Source organism: Nansenia antarctica (assembly GCF_963989245.1).
Source record: "Nansenia antarctica genome assembly, chromosome: 7".
Taxonomy (NCBI): domain Eukaryota; kingdom Metazoa; phylum Chordata; class Actinopteri; order Argentiniformes; family Microstomatidae; genus Nansenia; species Nansenia antarctica.
The window spans coordinates 34,858,222-34,879,769 of record NC_137677.1 but is presented as its reverse complement, the minus strand read 5'-3'; the positions used below and the strand labels follow the sequence as shown (position 1 = coordinate 34,879,769).

The window sequence follows — 21,548 nt, the reverse complement described above, 5'->3', positions numbered from 1 at the left end:
GGGGACAGGGGGGGGGGATGGGGGGAGAGACCTGGAGAGGGTGACACGACCCCCTGCCAGCCATGTAGCCTACAGTATAAACATGGTAACAACTTGTAACAACTAACAGGAAGTACCTCTTCGGTATGACCTGTCCGACGTTGACCTGGGGGGAGGGAGGGGACGGGGGGGGGCTGGGGGAGAGACCTGGAGAGGGTGACACCACCCCCTGCCAGCCATGTACAGTATGCACATATAAACCTCTATTCCACTGTCATGTAGTATAACGAATGTAACAGGAAGTAGTACCTCTTCGGTATGACCTGTCCGACGTTGACCTTCACGCAGTTGACCTTGCGGCTCTGGACTCCGACGGCACAGGCGGGCGTGCCGTTCCATAGGCCGCCGCTGCCGTTCAGACTGACGGACGCGTCCTCGACGCACGGCCCCCACGGCGACGCCTCCCAGTGGAACACGATGCACGGGTGGTCGTTGCACGGCCTCCACTCCTCCAGGGCGGGGGCCGCAGGACACGCTCGCCCTCCTGGGGGGGGGGGGGGGGGGGTTTAACACACATCAAAGGAGGAGAGGAAGTGACATCGCTCAAAAAATTGTCTCTCCACAGTAAGACACTTCAAAAGACACTTCCTGTGATTTATTCCTCGCTAGGCTAATTCAATTTCCCCAAGCGGCGAACTTGAGGTACACCCAATACCCCTTAGGTATTAAGGGGGGGGGGGGATGGGGGACGAGGACAGTGATACAGTATAAAGCTTTGAATTATCATCAGTAGCTTTTTTTTCCCCTCTGTGATATGTGATTAAAGCTGTCATTGCGGCCCGCTGTGCCCTTGAGGCGACGCAGCGACTTAAACAGTGACGCTGTGTTGAAGCCCGCGCCGCCATGACTCAGTCGATAACTGAGAAGACAGGATGGCTGGATGATACCACCGTGCAGCTCTGTGGATTTAGGAGAGTCACAGACATTATAATGTGTCCCCAGCACTACCTGAATTAGGCCCCTATACTATCTTCTATTTACCTTTTGTTTCTTTTTAGTATTACTACTCGATCTTTTCAGTTTGTAAAGCGTCTTTGAGTGTCTAGAAAAGTGCTATATAAGTCTAATGTATTATTATTGATGACAATAATAATAATGATAATAATAGGGTTCTATGCCTTACACGCATAGATGATTAATAAGTGATTTAATTTCCTGCGTGTCCTGCATAAGCAATAGGAGAGAAATGTCAAGCATCTTTATTCCTTCGCCGCCCTCCACACTCCAAAAGTTTTGTTTTGAAATCAAACAATTCCTATGAGGTTAAAGTAGAGATTCTCAGCTGTTATTTGGTGGTACATGTGTGCAATAGGAACAGAATAAAAATTACTTTTCAGGCTTTAAGTCCACCTATTAAGGGTACCCAAAAGTGATGGGACAATTGGGCTGGACAGGTGAAAGCTGACAGCATCTGAAAAATCGGCAGGAATTGCGTGATGCAATCATGTTATCATGGACCAGAATCTCAAAGGAATGTTTTCAACATCTTGTGGAATCAATGCCATGAAGAATTGAGGCTGTTTACAGAGCAAAGGGAATCCCTACCCAGTATTAGTATAGTGTTCCTAATAAAGGGAGGCCCTACCCAGTATTAGTATAGTGTTCCTAATAAAGGGAAGTCCTACCCAGTATTAGTATAGTGTTCCTAATAAAGGGAGACCCTACCCAGTATTAGTATAGTGTTCCTAATAAAGGGAGACCCTACCCAGTATTAGTACAGTGTTCCTGATAAAGTGTCCAGTGAGTATATATAGAGTCTTTCATGACACCTCAAGTGCTTTACATTGGGTGCGTTCATAAATACGCTCAGAGAGTGCCGGAGCGCACCGAGCAGGGTGCTGCTCTCTGACCGTTCGGGAAATGAACAGATTTCAGTTGAAAACCAGAGCGCTCTGAGCGTATTTACGAACGAACCCATTGTCAGGGGGGAGAGCTTGCCTCATCACCACCAATGAGTAGCATTATAGCACCCACTTGGGTGTTGCCACGGCAGCCATTATGGGCCAGGAACCTCACACCACACATCAGCTGTTATAGTGGTGAGGGGAGGAGAGAGTCTCGCCAATTAGGCTTGATAACTTTCACCACAGGAGGACGGGGGCGCACCACTGAGACGGAGGCGCGGGGGTGGGGGGGGTCTGTGTGTGGGAGGGAAGTGGCCTTTTCCTGGGCGCAGGTGTACTTCTGCCTTAATTAAACAGCTCTCTTACGGTGTCTTAAAACAGAGCACGCATGAGTTCTGTCACTGAGCCAGAGTCCACCTACCCACCTAGTACACACTCCAGTCACACACACACACACACACGAACACGCACACTCACTTGCGCACACACACACACGCACGTACGCACACACGCACATACTCTGCTAGCAAAGAGATAACAGTTTACCAGGACGTACGGTCAGAATATCCAACATTTTCAGACCTGGATTCAACCTCAGGAGATAATGTGCATCAACTGGAGTCCCAGAAATGTTTGGGGTTTTACAAGGATTAATTGGCCGTAAAGGCTGCCAAGGCTTCACGGCGGAGGACAGGCTGAGGCACCACAACGCTACTTAAGCTACTTAAGGAGACTACAGTTTATCTAGTCTAGACAAAGACATCATCATGAAATTGGCTTTTTACTATACCCAACATCTTGAAAGTCCATCATCTCAGATTTACATTTACATGTGATGTTTGGCATTTAGCAGACGCCTTTTTTTCGAAAGCGACTTACAACAAACACATTTGACTAAAGTAAGTGAATCATCTATCCGCCAGTCATAGCTGGAAAAAGTCATCTATGCTCGGGCCAGGCAGGCGTAGTGCTAGATCGGCACAAGAATGTTTTTGAAGACTTTATACTTTGCTTCGAACCTCATGCTCCACATAGTATGTAACGGAGGACGTATTTTTCTGTATGCAAGTTGGGCAGTGTATCATAAAGGGATGCTCCGGTATCAAGTTTCTCTGTGGGTACAACTGCCTGAAAAGCTTGTGATGGTCAGTTATCAAATGCTTAAGATTCATGCATCCATGAGCAGGAAACAGGTAAACCACATAGACTATTTGCAGTAAATAACCAACAAATTCCAGTCTTGATTTCCTAGAGGCACAATATCACAAAATAATCTAGTGAATGTTTCTCACAAGACACAGAGAGTTTAGTCCTATGCTGTTGCCGATGTGCTCCTTTGTCGGTTAGACGATGAGAAAGGGACATCATAAATATGGGCATAATCTGTCAAGTTTTCATGTTTTTAATGATTCCATGTTCACGTTAGGGGTAAACGTGGCCTAGGGGATGATGAGTTGGACTAGTGATCAGAAGGTCACAAGTTCAAATCCCACCTGGGAACACCACCACTAGTGTGCCATTGAGTAAGGCACACTAGAACAGCCATGGGTGGGGTCATTTGACCCTGTGAGTATATATATTTTTAAATATCTTTGCACTTTGAAATAACATTTTGGACCCCCATTTCATGACTTTTCCTAGATATGTGCGTTCTAGCACCCAGTATCCTTACATTTTCTAAATCAGGATAAGCTACAGTTTTTCCCAATTGCTAAAACACAAAAGCCAATTCTCTAAACCAAATGACCAGTTCTCTAAACACATTTAATAAAACTAGCTCCCATTTGCCAAAACCATAAACACATTTCACATGAAGACACAATTCACAAAACACAATCCTCCTTTTCTCATAAGTCTAAACACATGTTGTCTTGCTAAAACACAAGTTGCAAAAAACTCATGTGATGCAAAATGCTTGCCACAGTCAGCAAAATTTGAACACAATGAACACACCTAGCTTCATTCATTAAACATAACGACTCAAAATTTAAGACACTTGTTGCAAATGATTGTGGTGTGTGTGTGTGTGTGGTATAGTTCCATAAATAAATAAAAGAAACATCACACCCTGAACATTGTTTTCAGTGAGTATTGTTGTGTGTAATGGATCATCTGTAGTGTTTGCATTGAGTTGTGATACAGTACAGTAGTGTACATGTTACGGTACATGTGGGAATACATGTACCGTGTATGTGGTATAGTTCCATAAATAAATAAATAAACATCACACCCTGAACATTGTTTTCAGTGAGTATTGTTGTGTATAATGGATCCTCTGTAGTGTTTGCATTGAGTTGTGATACAGTACAGTAGTGTACATGTTACGGTACATGTGGGAATACAGTACATGTGGGAAAACTAGGGTTAGGGTTAGGTGCTAGGGTGCTAGGGTTAAGGTTAGGGTTAGGATTAGGGGTAGGGTTATGGTTAGGGTTAAGGTTAGGGTTAGACATGCCAGCATGTACCAACCCTAACCCTAGTATTCCCACATGTACCGTAACATACATACTGTATTTTCTGTAGATTTACATATTGTTAATATGAAACACACAAATCTATGAATGCCCAATACTCTACAGTGATATATTCTGAGAACAGATACTGTAAGATTTCTAAAAATGTGCTTTGGCAGTTGTGGAAAAAATGAACATTCTCACACACTGAACATTGTGTTTTCAGTTGTTTTGTTGTAGTCTGTAATGATGCATATAGTGTTTACATTTGTGCAGGCTTTGAGCAGCTGTTTTGGTGTGAAAGTTTGAGTTTTGAAGAGAGAAGGTGTGGTTTTGCTTATGTAGCTTTAGAAAAGTGTGTTGTGTTTAGAGTTTTGGGAAAATGGAGGGAAGTTTTGTGAAATGTGTTTGAGCAATTGAGAAAAACTGTAGTATAAAGCTATTTTGCAGTTTTTCTGTGTTTTTCTAATTTACATTGTGTGTAAATAGCAGCTTCCCATTGTAAAGACTATGAATGAATGAATGAATGAATGATGAATGAATGAATGAATGAATGAATGAATGGTCTTTATTGTCATTGATATAGTACAGGTACCAAACAACGAAATTTGGGAGGGGGGGCTCCCCTGGTGCTAGGAAGAAAAAAAACTAAAAACAAGAAGGGAAAAGAGCTGGTTTACATAAATAAAGGCTATGTATACTATCCACTATACTATACTATACAAATAAAACACTGTGCTGTACTCTATGCTATGCTATACCTATTCTAACATTTCCTATCTCTGAACCTTATGTACCCGAGGGTTGTCATATTGCACATAGTGTTATTGCACATTCATTTAAAGTGTCACAGTTTGCAGGTTTGAAATGTTCACAGTTGTGTTTCAGTATTGCACTTGATTTCAATCTAGTAGCTGCCATCAAATTGTCTAGATTGTCCAGGGCCTAGAACCTAGGTCTTTGCTGTGTTCAGGGCCTGAATGGCCCTGGGGTAGAAGCTGAGCTTCAGTCTGTTTGTCCTTGCGAACATGGTCCTGAACCGCCTGTCCGAGGGCAGCCGAGCAAAGTGTTCGTACCCAGGGTGGGATGGGTCTCTGGAGATCTTGGAGGCCTTCCTGAGGCAGCGTTCGTTGTATGTATGGTCATTTGACCCCCGAGGCGGCTGTTATAGTGTTAACCCTAAGTTACTCCAAGGAGACTCTAATTGTAAATGTAAAAATACTAAAATCTAAAATAATCTGATAAAAGTATTTAGCTAAATAGTGTAAAAGTAAAAACAAGCTCAAATCACCACAGCAAAAAAGTTCACAAGTTCACAAGAGAGCCATAGTTACCGTCGCCGGGGAGGGCCAGGACAGTGCGTGTGCGACTCTGTCTGCCCTCAGAGTTCTTGGTGGAGCAGGAGTGGGAGCAGGAGGTCCAGCGGGACCAGGAGCCGACCACACAGTCCCCAGGGCAGGCCGCCTCGCAGGCCACGGAGCTGGGGGGAGGGTCGCCCACACACTGGGCGCTGGGCACGGCCTGGCCTGGAGGACAAGACAAGAGACAGGGTGTGTCAGGGTGACACAGTGACACGGTTCTCTCTGGGGGGAGCATGGTTCCGACAAGTTTCAACAAGTCAAATTTAAAAACTTTTTAGACCTTTTTTAGACCTCTTTGAATATAATTTTAGACCTATTCGCGACTCCATATGATAGCTTTTTGTCATCCTCGAGGTGATGAAATTAGGGATTTCACTGCCATACAGACAAAAAAGGAAGCGAATTGGCATTTTATTGGTTCCAGCTTGATTAATTTCCACGTAAATAGATGTGGTCGGACTGATTTCCTTGCAAGATCTAATTTTTAAGACCTAGCACCTCATTTTTAGACCAAATAACTGAAATTCGAGACCTTTTTAGGCCTTAAGATTTTGTTTACTGGATTTTAGACTTCAAGGCTTTTTAAGACCAGCGCGGGAACCCTGGGGGGGGGGGCGTTTAGATACAAATACAATGCCTGGCTGCACAGTTCCCCCCCCCCCCATTACCTAACATGCTCCTCTGACCTTAGGGCCCCCCCTCCCTTCAATAAATACAGATAAGAAAAGATCAGGGACGCCGAGTCAATTATCACTTGAGTTTGTAGAGAGCTGCTTTGTAGTAGGTTGTGATGTCGTGGCGGTTAGGACGGCTTAGCGCGTGTTACGCTTTGTTCTCTGGGCGATCGTTGTCGTACAAGAGCGCCCGCATCCACTCTGTATGATTTACGGCCAGAGACAAAATGAAAGGGAGGTTTTTGCATATCTTCCGGTTAATTCCAAACTCATCAGTTTAAATCAAGTGAAATTGACACGGAGTTCAAACAAAATGAATAAGAGTGGAAATATTCATTTCAGACAGTCTCATGTTTCTAAATATCTGGGGAAATGTGTGTTTTACTACCACTTTGATCATCAGAAGAGCGCAATGTTTCTCATCCAGACAGTGAAAAAACCCCTCTGTCAGATACAATGTAAATTTCAATTGATCTTCTGTTGATATTTGAAGTCAGTTTAAAAGCTATTCATCATTTCTCTTTGGAATCAATTAAATTAAATTCATTCAAATTTACTGCGAACAAAGTCTGATATTTCGGTTGTTTACAAAGTTGACAACGTCATTTGATATGATTACACTTCTTTGCTTGAAAGATTTCTTTTTTGACATGTAGTAATTACAGCATTACTATATAGCGCAAGAGGAACTTCATGTAAAATGCCACTGCATTTCTAAAAGTTTATTTCACTTTTAGCAGCATTAATACCAACAGCATTTTCTCTGCAGTAGAAGTATCTATCTGTTTGACTCTGTGGTTAGCATGTTGGGGGGTAATTGTGTAAGGGTAGCCTAGAGTTTATAGAGGCTGGCCAGCAATCGATAGTTCGATCCCCACCCCAGGAGGGAGCTGGATGTGAGCTGGTGACTGGAGGGTTGCTGGCATCATATCTAAGGTGGACTGGATACCACAGCTGGTGTGCCCTTGAGCAAGGCACTTAACCCCCTAACTGCTCCAGGTGGAGCAAGGGTGCAGAAATACCACATTCCAAACAGTGATTGATTGATTGAACATTTAAAAAAACACATGGCTAAGACCCTGGGTTTACTGTAAGTGTTACAGGAGAACATGGAACCTTCTGGGCTACGTGCAGTCACGACTACCACAAAGGGCACCTTTATGATCATTTATCATTTATCATTTATTTATGACCCTTATGGTCATGTTCTCACATGAAAATCAGAATCATGACCCGGAGCAAGTGGATGAGATTGCAACATTGTTGCATAAATTATTTCTCTGATTTGCTTTCTCACAGCCCTTTATGTGAACTAAGTAACATACGCAATCGAAGCAACAGACGTGGTAGTTGATTGGTCAGAAAAATGTAAAATTGCCAGTTCGTCCCGCTCTTATCCAGATCAACACGCATGCGCTGTTGTTTTCGATGCGTCGTTTCTAACCGGAGCGAAACCACCCTTTTCATGCGGAGCATGCGTTGTTTGCTCCGGGAGCGACTTCGAATGCGCGTTCTCACAGCTCCAAACGACGCAGAGCAAAACAAATTTTATCCTAAACTCCGATTCCAAGTGAAGCAAATGTTCTGGTGTTACAGGAGAACATGGAACCTGCTGGGCTACATGCAGTCAAGACTACCACAAAGGGCACGGACCCTTATCTTATCTGTCTCACCCTCTCACCATGTGCCAGATCAATTCTTAAAAGTCACCAAGACAAGCACATCAAAACATCGCTGCAAGCAATGTCGACTCTGGTCTCTCACAGAGGCGCTATCATTATTTCTGCTGAACTCTGGTACTCCATCTCACACGTGTGGCTTAACAATAACAACCTAGGGGCAGACTGGTTATCACTTTATCTCCCCCCCCTACCTCTCAACGCCCCGCCCCCCCACAGAGTGTAAGGGATGCGGAGCACATGTAACGCCCCAGCGCCGATGAGCCATGGTTGTGAGGGAGCTCCCTCAGGGATATCCAGAACCTTCCACCCAGAGAGTTAAAAGTGCCATCTTTCCCAGCCTTCAAAGCAGAGCCAGGGAGTGAAGGAGCCCTGGGTGGATTGGGAGCAGTGGGATAGTGCCACAAGCTACCCCACGTGGGGTAGCCTTTCATGAGTTTGGGCCGGCTGTGGCGCAGGAGGTAGAGGCAGCGTCTAATGAGCCAGCATCCCGTGGTCGGCAGATTGGCGGTTCGAACCCCAGCTGGCCACATGTCAAGGTGTCCTTGGGCAAGACACTGAACCACAAAATTGCTCCCAATGAGCGGGCCGGCCGGCCGGCGCCTTGCATGGTAGCTTGTCGTGAATGTGTGTGAATGGGTGAATGAGAGGCCATTGTAAAGCGCTTTGGATAAAGTAATTTACCATTTTCCATTATGAGTTTGGAGGTACAAACTCAGTACCCGTCAAAGGAGTATACAGTACCAGTCAAAGGTTTGGACACACCTTCTCATTCAATGTTTTTTTTAAATGTATATATTATTTTCTACATTGTAGATTAATACAGAAGACATCAAAACTATGAAAGAACACATATGGAATTAAGTAGTAAACAAAAAAGTGTTAAATAAACTAGAATGTTGTTGTATGTTTTATATTTTAGATTCTTCAAAGTAGCCACCTTTTGCTTTTTTTGTGGTTTTCTCCCATGTATTCTAGAGAAGAGAATGCTGGACAGTGTTCACAGTTTCCTTTTCCACTGACACACACACACACACACACACACACACACACACACACACACACACACACACACACACACACACACACACACACACACAATTTCAGGACCATCCTTTCATGACTTTTCCTAGATATGTGTGTTCTACCACCCAGTATCCGAACATCAGGATAAGCTAGTATAAAGCTATTTAGCAGTTTTTCTGTGTAGGAGGCAGGCTAATTCACAAGACGCGCCAACTAGTGGTCTTTGTATGTAAGTAGCAGCTTCCGATGTAAAGACTATGGACATTTGACCCCCGAGGCGGCTCTTATAGTAGGTACGTGCGGCTCTTATAGTAGGAACGGCTCTAATGTTTACAGACGGAGAACAACACTCAAAGATTCCTTCTCTTCCCTCCTTCATCTTACGTTTTACATTTACATTTTGACCATTTAGCAGACGCTTTTATCCAAAGCGACTTACAATTAGTGATTACAGGGACAGCCTCCCTGGAGTAACTTAGGGCTAAGTGCCTTACTCAAGGGCACACTGGTGGCGGTGGTGGTGTTCCCAGGTGGGATTTGAACTCATTCAGTCCAACTCACTACTCATCTACTAGGCCACCACTACCCCTATACCGCATTACACTACACCTACACACACACACGCACTCACAGAAGGTGCACACACACACACACACACACACACACACACACACACACACACACACACACACAGACACAGACACAGACAGAGAGAGACACCTCACTACAGCTCATCCTCACTCTGGCTTTGACAACAGCTTATTTGAGAAAAGTGGTACTCCTCTCCCAATACAAACACTAAGCTGTCGGACAGAAAAGCAGAGATACAAAAACAGTTTACTCCGCCAGGAACTCCATGCAATCCGTTTTTTTTTCGTTTTTTTCAACCCAGAGAAAATGTCCACCAATCTTACCTTTGGCTACTACACAGAACACTTAAGGGCACACTCGCTAAACACAGGTCTCCACTTGACTTAGATAGTTCAAACAAAGCAGGGCTGGAAATTATTCGAATCAGTATAGTAGCGAACAATTTGTATGATTGCACTTGCTGCCAATTCGCCCACTTGAGTACGATGGGTAACAGACGAAATGGGTACTTCATATAATGGTTATGACTCGCAAGTCATGTACTAAGCACCGCAGGACTTTGTTCCCGCTGCACAATGCAGATTTGTCCTCTAACTGTCCGAAATCTAAAGTAATTGAAAAAGTTTGAAATGTGCAAACCCTGTCTAACTAAGGCGAACATTATAAAAAGGAATATTGTCGATTCTGAAATGTAACCTCTTCAACCCCTGCGCACAAAGAGAAAAACTCACACAGAATATCTTCGCCATCCCCATTATTCTAAGTGAAAAGTTAAATGCACAATGAGATACAGTAGCTAGCTATACACATTCAGTTTTAAATAAGAATTGCAAATCACAAAGATACATCTGGATGATTGATTTTTCCTCCTCCGTGTTGGCACCTTCATCCACTACAGCCGTCTATTACCTGCAAAACATTGGAAGCAGCATGGGAAAAGGTCGGTCTCTCTCTCTCTCTCTCTCTCTCTCTCTCTCTCTCTCTCTCTCTCTCTCTCTCTCTCTCTCTCTCTCTCTCTCTCTCTCTCTCTCTCTCTCTCTCTCTCTCTCTCTCCCTCTCTTTCTCTCTCTCTCTACACTACACTCCTGAAATAAAGTGAAGTAGCAACTTTAAAACTATGCACATTGCCTCAAGTACTTTAATGTTAGAAAACACATTCATATTTAGCTTTATAGAGGCCAGTGACTCTCCTGACACGACGCCTTGTAAGCTATGGTATCAACATAACCTGACGGACAGCAGTTATCTACTTCAAGTGAAGGTAAATGCACACATTGAGTTCACAAGGGGATTAGGTATTATACGAGTTAAACCCTTGAATCAAGGCCATTCTAATATACACATAATCCGTGTCATGTTAACTTCTAGGGTGATTAACATACACACCATTATAGCAGTCCACTTCATCTGAGCACATTACAGAACATTATTAACGCCTACAGTACATTAATCCTTTGGTGATGTAAAAAAAACAGGATACTAAACTGAATATTGGCCGATATCTTTTCATCTGACATTCATAGCATTAGTAGAAAGCTCAAGTGACGCTCACGCTTATGAAAATGTTGAATGTTTTGGTTCGGATGTCTTGTTTGTTTACATTTCTTTGTGTTATAAAAGAAACCTGAACTGAACCCTAGCAGCACATCACTCCCACCCTGCAACAACTTCACTGGCTCCCCATAAAACATAGAATCTCCTTCAAGATCCTCCTCCTCCTCACCTTTAAGACACTCCATGGCCTGGCTCCAGCCTACCTAACTGAGCTACTCCACCCCTACACCCCTGCACGTGGTCTCCCATCCTCCCATGCTGATCTCCTCATCATACCCGGACCTGGGGTGATGGGGCCTTTTCAGCCGCAGCCCCGTCCCTCTGGAACGCCCTCCCCAACCACATCAGACAGGCCAACACCCTCCCAACACTTAAACAGGCCCTCAAAACCCACCTCTTCAAGCTCGCCTTCACCAGTTAACCCTCTCCCCCTCCCCTTCCCATGTGTTCCCAGCACTGCCTTAATTAGGCTTCTATACTTTATTTTATTTATTTTTTGTGTCTTTTTATTATTACTACTCAATCTTTTCAGTTTGTAAAGCATCTTTGAGTGTCTAGAAAAGCGCTATATAAAAGTATAATGTATTATTATTATTATTATTACCCTGCACTAGGCGACGCACACTTAGGCGACTGTGCCTTTTCTGTTGCTGCACACAAGCTGTGGAACACCCTTCCACCAGCCCTCTGATGCTCTGATACTCTCATTCATTCAAGAGCAGACTCAAGACGTGGCTGAGGTCAGATCTGTTCAGACTGGCCTTCTTACAGCATAGCATGGGGTCCTGACCAACACTGTCCCTCATAGCTGCCTTTCGGTTTGTTGCTGTTTGTTTGTTTTATTTATTTTCCTGCTTCTCTTCTTTTCTCTTTTTTTATTGTCTCTACAGTGTCCTTGAGTTTGAGAAAGGCACTTGTAAATAAATTATTATTATTATTATTATTATTATTAGTAGTAGTAGTAGTAGTAGTAGTAGTAGTAGTAGTAGCAGTAGCAGTAGCAGTAGCAGTAGCAGTAGCAGTAGCAGTAGCAGTAGCAGTAGCAGTAGCAGTAGCAGTAGCAGTAGCAGTAGCAGTAGCAGTAGCAGTAGCAGTAGTAGTAGTAGTAGTAGTAGTAGTAGTAGTAGTAGTAGTAGTAGTAGTAGTAGTAGTAGTAGTATAAACACACAACGTCTAGGCCATGGAAATGGGTCCAGATAACTCACTCATGTTATGGAAGGACGGTTTATAGAATTGATCAAAATTAGTCCTGCGAGCACATATATATCGACAGTCCTGTTACCCTAGCCAGACAGAAAGGTCATTTAGCAGATTACTGTCAGCTGCATTGATTAGACACACAGATAACTGAAACTGTGATAGATCATACAATCACCAAGGAAACAGACAGACAGTGGTGGATTTCCAAAGCTGCATCAACATTCAAAGATTGCAAGAAGAAAGTCATTTGTAAACTTTGTAATCATGTCCCAATCCAAGTGAAGTTAGCGTTAGGGTTACGTTAGGGTTTGAAGCACTATTTAAACAAGTCGTCAACATAAGCATGTCTCTACCTTCCCTCTGTGTGTTTCTCTCCTGGAGCAAGTCATGAATTATAACTGTGTTGCATCAGTGTCTGTTCAATCACGTGCTTATTGATTAATGTAGTAGGCAGGCAGACAGCAGAGTTGGTCTAGTTCTCATTTTCAATTGAACAAGAGAGTAAAGCCGTCATGTAGTAAGCCGTCAGAGAGTAAAGCCGTCATGTATGGCAGAGCAAGCTAACGTACTGGTGTGTCTTTACAATGTACAACTCAAAGCTAGGCCACTTATGGATTATTTAATTGATTTAGTTCTCCTCGTTTGTGATGATTGCCACTATAAACATCAGATTCATGATTAATATTTAATGATCAAACTGCATGACTACTATAGAGGGGACGTGGTGTATGGGGGAGTATGTGACAAGTACTATGTCACAAGATAACAAGGAAAAATGTAACAGTGATTCAACAACTCCACGATGACGGATTTATACAATACAATAAAAAAGTCCCTTGGGCACAGACATACCTACGGTGTCATTGAAATAAAACAGAAATAAACAAAGTTAGGTGGATACGTGCGAATATATATTCATATTCAGAATGAGAGTTGATAATTGGTGGTGCGGCAGTTTGAGTGTGAGCGAGGGGGGGCTCCTGAGCGAGGGGGTAACTCTGCAAATAGATCGCTGCCCTAGGGTGCTCCTGCATTATTAATATATGGATCTGTCGCTGGGGCTCCTACTCAGATATAATACCACTGCTTGCCATTCCAACTTGATGTGTGCCTCCACACCCACGCGCCATTTAAACTTCCCCACCAGTATTATAATACAGGAGCTAGTCGCTTAGAGATGAGTACATCTGCAGCGCGCTCTCCGTCAGGGGAAAGCTTATAATCACTACATACCGTAGCGTACTTCCGAGATCAGACGGTTTTATGTTAGAGTGCTATAACATTTCCATCTTTGAAGCACACTGTTTTTTGGGTAAACTGCTGTGAAATTGCATCTACGCCGTTAGTAATTTCCATCGCAACCTGATAATGTATATGACTTATAACTTATGGTATTCACTGACATTTAGAGCATCCATACGTTCCATGGCACTAACACAGCAGCACTCACACACAGATAATCACTAAATGCGTTCTATAGGGAAACTGGAATATATTTACTTTTACTGAATCTTACTGTGGTAAAGTGGTAATGGAAGTTCCAGCTGCATTTCCTGATATGTGCCCAAATGCGCAGAGTGAAGACAAAGATAGTCACATATCTGACGTGAAGTCTTATATTACTGAGGCAGAAGACTGAATAAGTGAAGAAATCTCTGTCAACTGGACTGATAAGAAATGTACAGAGTTGAGGCAAATCCCCTTCATATTTCAATAAGAATAACCGCCACGCCACGCGTCGTCCTCACTCAGCTGTGGCTCCTAATCTGACGAATGGATTGTACTGTAGCTCCAATTGATCTACATGCCACCCTGTCATCTCACTTTAGGTACTTTACCAACGGTATTAGCATTTTAATGGCAGAGACCACAAAAGCCCCGCAGTCAGTTGGGGGAGATACCAATGATGAATCCGGGGCTCAGAATCGCCTGAGAACCGTTGGCGAGAGGGTAAAAAACGGAAAAAAAGCGTACGCAATTGTTGATTGTGTTTTATGTGTAAGGTAACCTTGGGTGGGAATCTATCCTCCAACCCAGCCAGGGGAATGCCATTAGGGTGATGAAAGGTTCAATCAGAGAGCAGAGAATAAATAAAGAAGTGAAGGAGAGGCACTCTAGCTTCATTTTTCACGTGTGGAAATTGATTTCCCGGCACATATCAGTCCGTTGCTTGTTCGGTCCGCTATCTATCAACACCAGAGGTCCTCGTTTTGACATTAGGCAATAATTACAGCCAGATGCTGGGATTGATAAATCTCAAGGCGTAGGATATGACTGAATTAGCCCGAAGGTAGCTGGGTTTTGAAGCCTCCGTCTATTCAGGAGTATAAAAATGATCCTGAATACAGTTGGGATAATATGCATATTTTGCCGAACCGCTCCGAGCTTCTCGCGCTCCTCATAAGTGCCACGTGAACTGGCCTCTAACCATGCGGACGGCAAAGGTGTCCACTGGTGACGTGTTTGGAGAAGTTACCCACCCAATCAAAACCCAATAGACCTAATCAAAACCTGGGATGGGACCAACATAGGGGAGCACCTGTCTGGGAGGCGGCCCAGCAGAACAGAGGAGAGGACGCAATAAAGAATCTCTCTCTCTCTCTCTCTCATTTTCTCTATCCCTCTCTCTCTCTCTCTCTCTCTCTCTCTCTCTCTCGTTTTCTCTATCCCTCTCTCTCTCTCTCCCTCTCTCTATCTCTCTCTCTCCCTCTCTCCCCCTCTCTCTCTCTCTCCCTCTCTCCCCCTCTCCCCCTCTCTCTCTCTCACTCTCTCTCTCTCTCTGGCATCAGTTTCCCTTTTTTTCTTCCCAGCTTCTCAGGCATGAAGTAAAACGGAGAGTCATCCCTGTCCAAAGACCGAACTGAACCCAAATGCATAACCAATGTCCAATTTAGGACCAAACTGACGGGCAAATTACACACCCCTGATGTTTCCCCCGAGCCCCTTGAAACCTGGAATAGCACTCGCATTAATAGATGGAAGCTGCCACTCCTCGTTTCGACATTAGGCTTCTCCACGGGCAGCAGGGTACCAGGAACTAGACACAGTTCCCTGACACTGTTGGACGGACAGCGGTGTTGACAGGATACAGCCCCCCTCTGAGGACTTCCTGTCTCGTACCTTGAGAAACTGCCCTAGTGGAACATGGTACCGGTGTTCACACCGCCTCACCTGGTCTCACCTCTCTGGGCAGTCCAAACAGGCTGTTCGCCTGTGTGTGTGTGTTCCTGAATGGCATTCCCTCAGTGGAAGAACCCATGGCTAGTGAGTCAGGAGTTATAGCTGTACTTTCACTGTCAGGGCCGGCCGCTGGCATAAGCAGTCTATGCGGTTCCATCCATGCCTCCACCCCTCCACCCACCTACCCACCCTATCATCCACCCATCCATCCCTCCACCCCTCCACCCTCTGTATCATCCACCCCTCCACCCCTCCACCTACCTATCCATCCATCCATATATCCCTCCACCCCTCCACCCACCTACCCACCCTATCATCCACCCACCCATCCCTCCACCCCTCCACCCTCCGTATCATCCACCCATCCATCCCTCCACCCCTCCACCTACCTATCCATCCATCCATCCCTTCACCCACCTACCCACCCTATCATCCACAACCCATGCATCCATCCACCCCTACACCCACCCACCCTATCATCCACCCACCCATCCATCCATCCATCCATCCCTCCACCCACCTACCCACCCTATCACCCATCCACCCATCCCTCCACCCACCCTATCATCCATTCATCTGAATACACAAAAGGATACACAAAAAGTCAACGGGATAAGAATGTTCAGTCTATGAGGAAGTTGTTCAGGGCCACCACGCTACAGGGGACCACACCTTTGCCGTGGATTCAGCGCACGCTACCACCCATCAAAAACACAGCTACCCCCGTCAAAGAAACACCTGTCAATGAAAAACTGCACTAGCACCAACCCCCCCCCCATCCCCCCAGCCCCGTCGGCGAAATGTGGAAGCGGGGGCCACAATCAAAATCTTGCTTATGGCCACCATTGTTCCACCATGTTCACAGTGAGACAAGTGACGCCCGCTCCCGCTAGATAACCATTCGTAAATAGAAAACCTCTGACGTTCAACTTTTAACTTGACTCACACCCCCCCCCCCCCTTCCCCGCTCCCAAGTTTAGATCGCCTTTCAGTATCCTGAGGAGTTGAAAGCCGTGTCTGCCTTTCTACTTCCAGATATCCCGGGTAGCGGTGTGTCAGTCAGTCTCCAGCATTTACACCATTGCTAAGAGAGGAGAGCTGAATGCTTTGGTTCATGTGCTCTGACAGACTGGTTATTGGATGCTGCTTTAAACGGCCCTCTGAATTGCGCTCGGTAAGGTGTGCTAAATGAATCCGTCAGGCCCAACGGAGGAACAGAAGATAAGACGTAAGATACAGGGCCTAGAGAGGAGCGCCGGAACACTCTCTAACTGAAGAAACACATTGTAAGTAGGGAAAAAATACAATAACAAACACAATATGTCTCTGATACCGAATGCTTTAGTTATTACTCATGTAGCAGCATAGTAATATGACGTTGTTACATAATACATGTTACTTGTAAAGGTTCTTCAGTCCAAGTGAAAATGGAAAACCCTACAGCATTTCTATACATAATATAGTCAAAATAATGCGTTTTTGAAGGTCATAAACATAATTATGAACATTGAAAAAGATAATCTTGATGAGGGGACTAAGAAAGAAAGCAGACAGGAATGTGCTGAACATGGAAGAACAATTGCCTCTGTCCTTCTGTCTGTATGTCCTTCTGTCTGTCTGTCCGTCTGTCTGTCTGCCCACCCAACCACCCATCCTCCACTCCACCCAATATCCCTCCACCCCTCCACCCACCTATCCACCCTATCATCCACCCATCCATCTCTCCACCCACCTATCCACCCTATCATCCACTCATCCATCCCTCCACCCACCACCCCTCCACCCACCCATCCACCCCTCAACCCACCTACCCACCCTATCATCCACCCATCCATCCCTCCACCCACCTATCCACCCTATCATCCACCCATCCATCCCTCCACCCACCATCCCTCCACCCCTCCACCCAACTATCCACCCTATCATCCACCCACCACCCCTCCACCCACCCTATCATCCACCCACCATCCATCCCTCCACCCACCTATCCACCCTATCATCCACCCATCCATCTCTCCACCCACCTATCCACCCTATCATCCACTCATCCATCCCTCCACCCACCACCCTTCCACCCACCCATCCATCCCTCCACCCACCTATCCACCCTATCATCCACCCACCACCCCTCCACCCACCATCCATCCATCCCTCCACCCACCTATCCACCCTATCATCCACCCATCCTTCCCTGCACCCACCTATCCACCCTATCATCCACCCATTCATCCATCCCTCCACCCCTCCACCCACCTACCCTCCCTATCATCCACCCATCCATCCATCCCTCCACCCACCTACCCACCCTATCATCCATCCATCCCTCCACCCACCTACCCACCCTATCATCCATCCATCCCTCCACCCACCTACCCACCCTATCATCCACCCATCCATCCCTCCACCCCTCCAGCCACCTACCCACCCTATCATCCACCCATCCATCCCTCCATCCCTCCACCCTCCACATCATCCATTCATCCGAATACACAAAAGGATAGACCAAAAGACAATGAGATAAGAATGTTCCAGAATGTTCTAGCCACCAGTGGACTCTATGAACTGAAGTGCAATGAGAGTCCAAACGTAAACGTAAACACTGGGTTTAAATTACGCTCCCTTCCCCCTCCGCCACCTCAAACAAAGACAGAGATATCAGTTCAGCTCCCTCTCCCTCCCAAGTGATTTCATTTTCTACGGGAGCGGTCCAGAATATAAATTAGAGACCCCCACATATATATGTATGCAGTAGCCTCCCCTTCTTAAAGTGAATATTTTTTCACTTTTCTCCCCTCAGCTCAACTACGTGTGACACCATGTAATCTCTACAACAGAGTCTCAGACTTTGAATGCACCCATGAAATACAAAACACTGCCATTATACTGCACCTCCCCTAGACGACTCGCTCAGACATGCAGTAACTGTGCCGATTCAATGCCCTTACTCAGTGTTTGACGCGAATCTAATCTAAATATAATTTCATTGTGGGCTGCATCAATGTAATTAAAACAATCAACGGGGGTAATTATCGTAATAACAGCTGCAGTGCCCTAGCTTGGTTTTTTCATAGTTACATTAGCTTATCAGTAAATATTGAATGGAATTATTTTACAGCATATTATTGATGTGTTAAATGAGGCCTGTGTTCAGTGATTTGGCCTTTGTAATGTCCTATGCTGTAAAACAAGACATAAGTAGCCTTGAGAACTGATGGCTCTCGAGCCTAATGGCCCATAGGGCAGGAGCCTATCTCCTGTTTCCGTAGCGTGAAGGGGCTTGATGTACAAGTACACTCCCCCTGGACATGACGCTGGTATGTCACAGGGTCTTACCCCCCCAATCCAACTCTTAATGCTGAGTGCCAAGCAGGGAGGCATCGGGTTCCATTTTTATAGTCTTTGGTATGACTCAGCCGGGGATCGAAGTCATGATACATGCTTTTCAATTGTAATAATTGTCCACTTATACGTACGATGTACTATATATTGTGTTCATATTTTGAATGCTAATATAAATTCTCCAATACTCATTAGCTATTATCCCATACATTGCTAAAATAGTTATTAATGGCTGACAAGTTCAGTGCAGTTATCATGAATGAGATGCTACGGGATCCTCGCCACGATGTTTTGTTTTATTTTTTATTATTATTATTCTTATTATTTAATTTTTTTAAACCTCTCGTTTTGGATTGGAAAGTCAATGTATAGTTCATATAAATGTACTCTCTTAACTCTGATTCACTGTTTTACATCAGTCAGTCCAGTCAGGACACTCGTGTCAGTTCAACTATTAATTGAATGAACATGGTCCTACATTTGAGCTGGGAGTAATTGGCTGGCTCTGCTCTTTTATAGCTCTCTGCCTGGAGCTTAAACGACCGGAACGTACATCCAGAGCTACCGAGTGGCTGGGGGTCGGGGGGGGAGGCTGGGGGTGGTGGGTGAAGGCTGGGGGGGCTGTGGGCGGTCGGGGTGGAAACTGGCGGCTGTGGGTGGGGGTGAAGGCTGGGGGTGGGTGGCACTACCACACAAAACGTACTCCCGTCGCCAGTACCATCACGTCACATATATACCATATATCAGAGGTTCCCAAAGTGGGTGCCGCGGCACCTGTCCGGGGTGCCGCCAAATCTGCTCGTAAAAAAATAATAATATATATATATAATATAAAATTATAATACTAATACATTAAGAAACGTTTGTTTATTACATGTGCAATGGAGTTCATAAGCAAATAAAAGATATATTTCTCAGATTTGAAAGACATTAATTTACTAACTAGGCCTACTAGTTACTAACTAACTACTCCTCACTGAAGTCTTGGACCAAGCGGTGAAAATGGTTAATTATGTAAAATCACGCCCGCTGAAGTCACGGCTGTTCAGCACATATTGCAATGAGATGGGGTCCGAGCATGAGGGGCTCTTATTACACACAGAGGTCCGCTGGCTGTCGCGGGGCAAGGTGTTATCCCGTGTCTATGAGCTCCGAGATGAACTGATCACTTTTGTCAGTGAGCACGACTTGCCATACAAAGAACAATTGGAAGATGAATCGTGGTGGATTAAGGTGCCATCAAGGTGCTTTTACCCTTCCCAACCTCCTACTTGTGCGAGCTGGCTTTTTCTTCTCTAGCATACGTCAAGAACAAGACACACATGCGACTGTCAGTGGAACAGGACCTGCGTGTCGCGCTGTCCACTATCTCTCCCCGCATAAAGAGACTCTGCTCCCAAAAGCAGGCGCATGTGTCCCACTAATGCGCACAACATGTTTCTTTGTTTTGTATTTCTCTCAATTTTTACAATTCTGTCATGATTATTATTGTTAAATTATTATAGTTGTGAGTTACCCGTTTGGTTCAGATGTGAAATAATAATCTCAGAATGAGCATTGAAATGAGAATTACATTTTAAGGCATTATTTTAAGCCCCCCCAAAAAGCATTGTTCCATTGATTGATTATACAGGCCTTTGATATTTTATTTGTGTGAAGAATTCCCTCTGAGTCTCCTCCCATATTGTACAATCCTTGAGGGCCACAATTTTATTTTATTTAGCGATAGTTTGACTGACCTATGCATTCTTGCCCATCCATTACAGTTCATTTATGACTTTTATTATCTTGTTAAAATTCATTGGGGCAATACTTATGTATTATATATAAACACACATTTTCAAACCAATTCATTGTGTATTGTTTTTAGTTTAAGCTCCGAGGCATTTTTAAAATCTTTGTAGAGTTGGGGTGCCTTGGAGAAGGGGGAAAGCTTCAGGGGTGCCTTGGTTAAAAAAAGTTTGGGAACCTCTGCCATATATCACCATATATACTGAACATGTACGCACTTCACTGCAATATAAGTCAGTTGGATAAAAGCGAATGAAATGGCATATATTATTATTATTATATTAAGTGCCCCCATATGAGCTTCATCCACGGAGTCTCTAGTTAATCAGTACCTTGACGTGATTCAGCCACTTTCCATTTGCAATTTGATTCACACACACACACACACACACACACACACACACACACACACACACACACACACACCCACGCACCGTCACACACAGACTGCGGGGGGCACGCCACGAGGACCCGGTCTTGAGCACCACTTCAGAACTGTTACAGGCAGTAAATATATCAATTAATCCCATTCAAAAACACTTTCCAAAACTTGTCCTTGGTATACAGCAGTTCTGCTGAATTATTGAGCCCCTCTACGGTGGGTTATTACTCCTAGTCCATAATACAATAGAATACAATTAAACCACAGAGGTGTTTGAATGGTGGTGTTTCATGAATCAATTCATCGTTTCAGAAAAACTCTGAACCACTTGTTAGGACATGTACAACAACAACAACAACAACAGCAACAACAGAGTGTGCGGATATACAATTTCACACTCTTTCTTCCGAACTCATTCAACCAAAGTGTTCTCAG

At 44.6% G+C, this 21,548-nt stretch overlaps 1 protein-coding gene across 1 annotated transcript in view; it reads right to left on the bottom strand.

Annotated features, from left to right (window-relative positions):
• Positions 1 to 21,548, bottom strand: part of thsd7ba (thrombospondin, type I, domain containing 7Ba) — a gene marked incomplete at both ends in the record, with an annotated part of 171,368 nt that overhangs the window by 76,701 nt on the left and 73,119 nt on the right. Inside the window, 2 exons of the mRNA XM_080536695.1 lie at positions 289 to 523; positions 5,671 to 5,862. Coding sequence (XP_080392821.1) covers positions 289 to 523; positions 5,671 to 5,862 — 427 coding nt within the window. The remainder of the gene's footprint in view (positions 1 to 288; positions 524 to 5,670; positions 5,863 to 21,548) is intronic.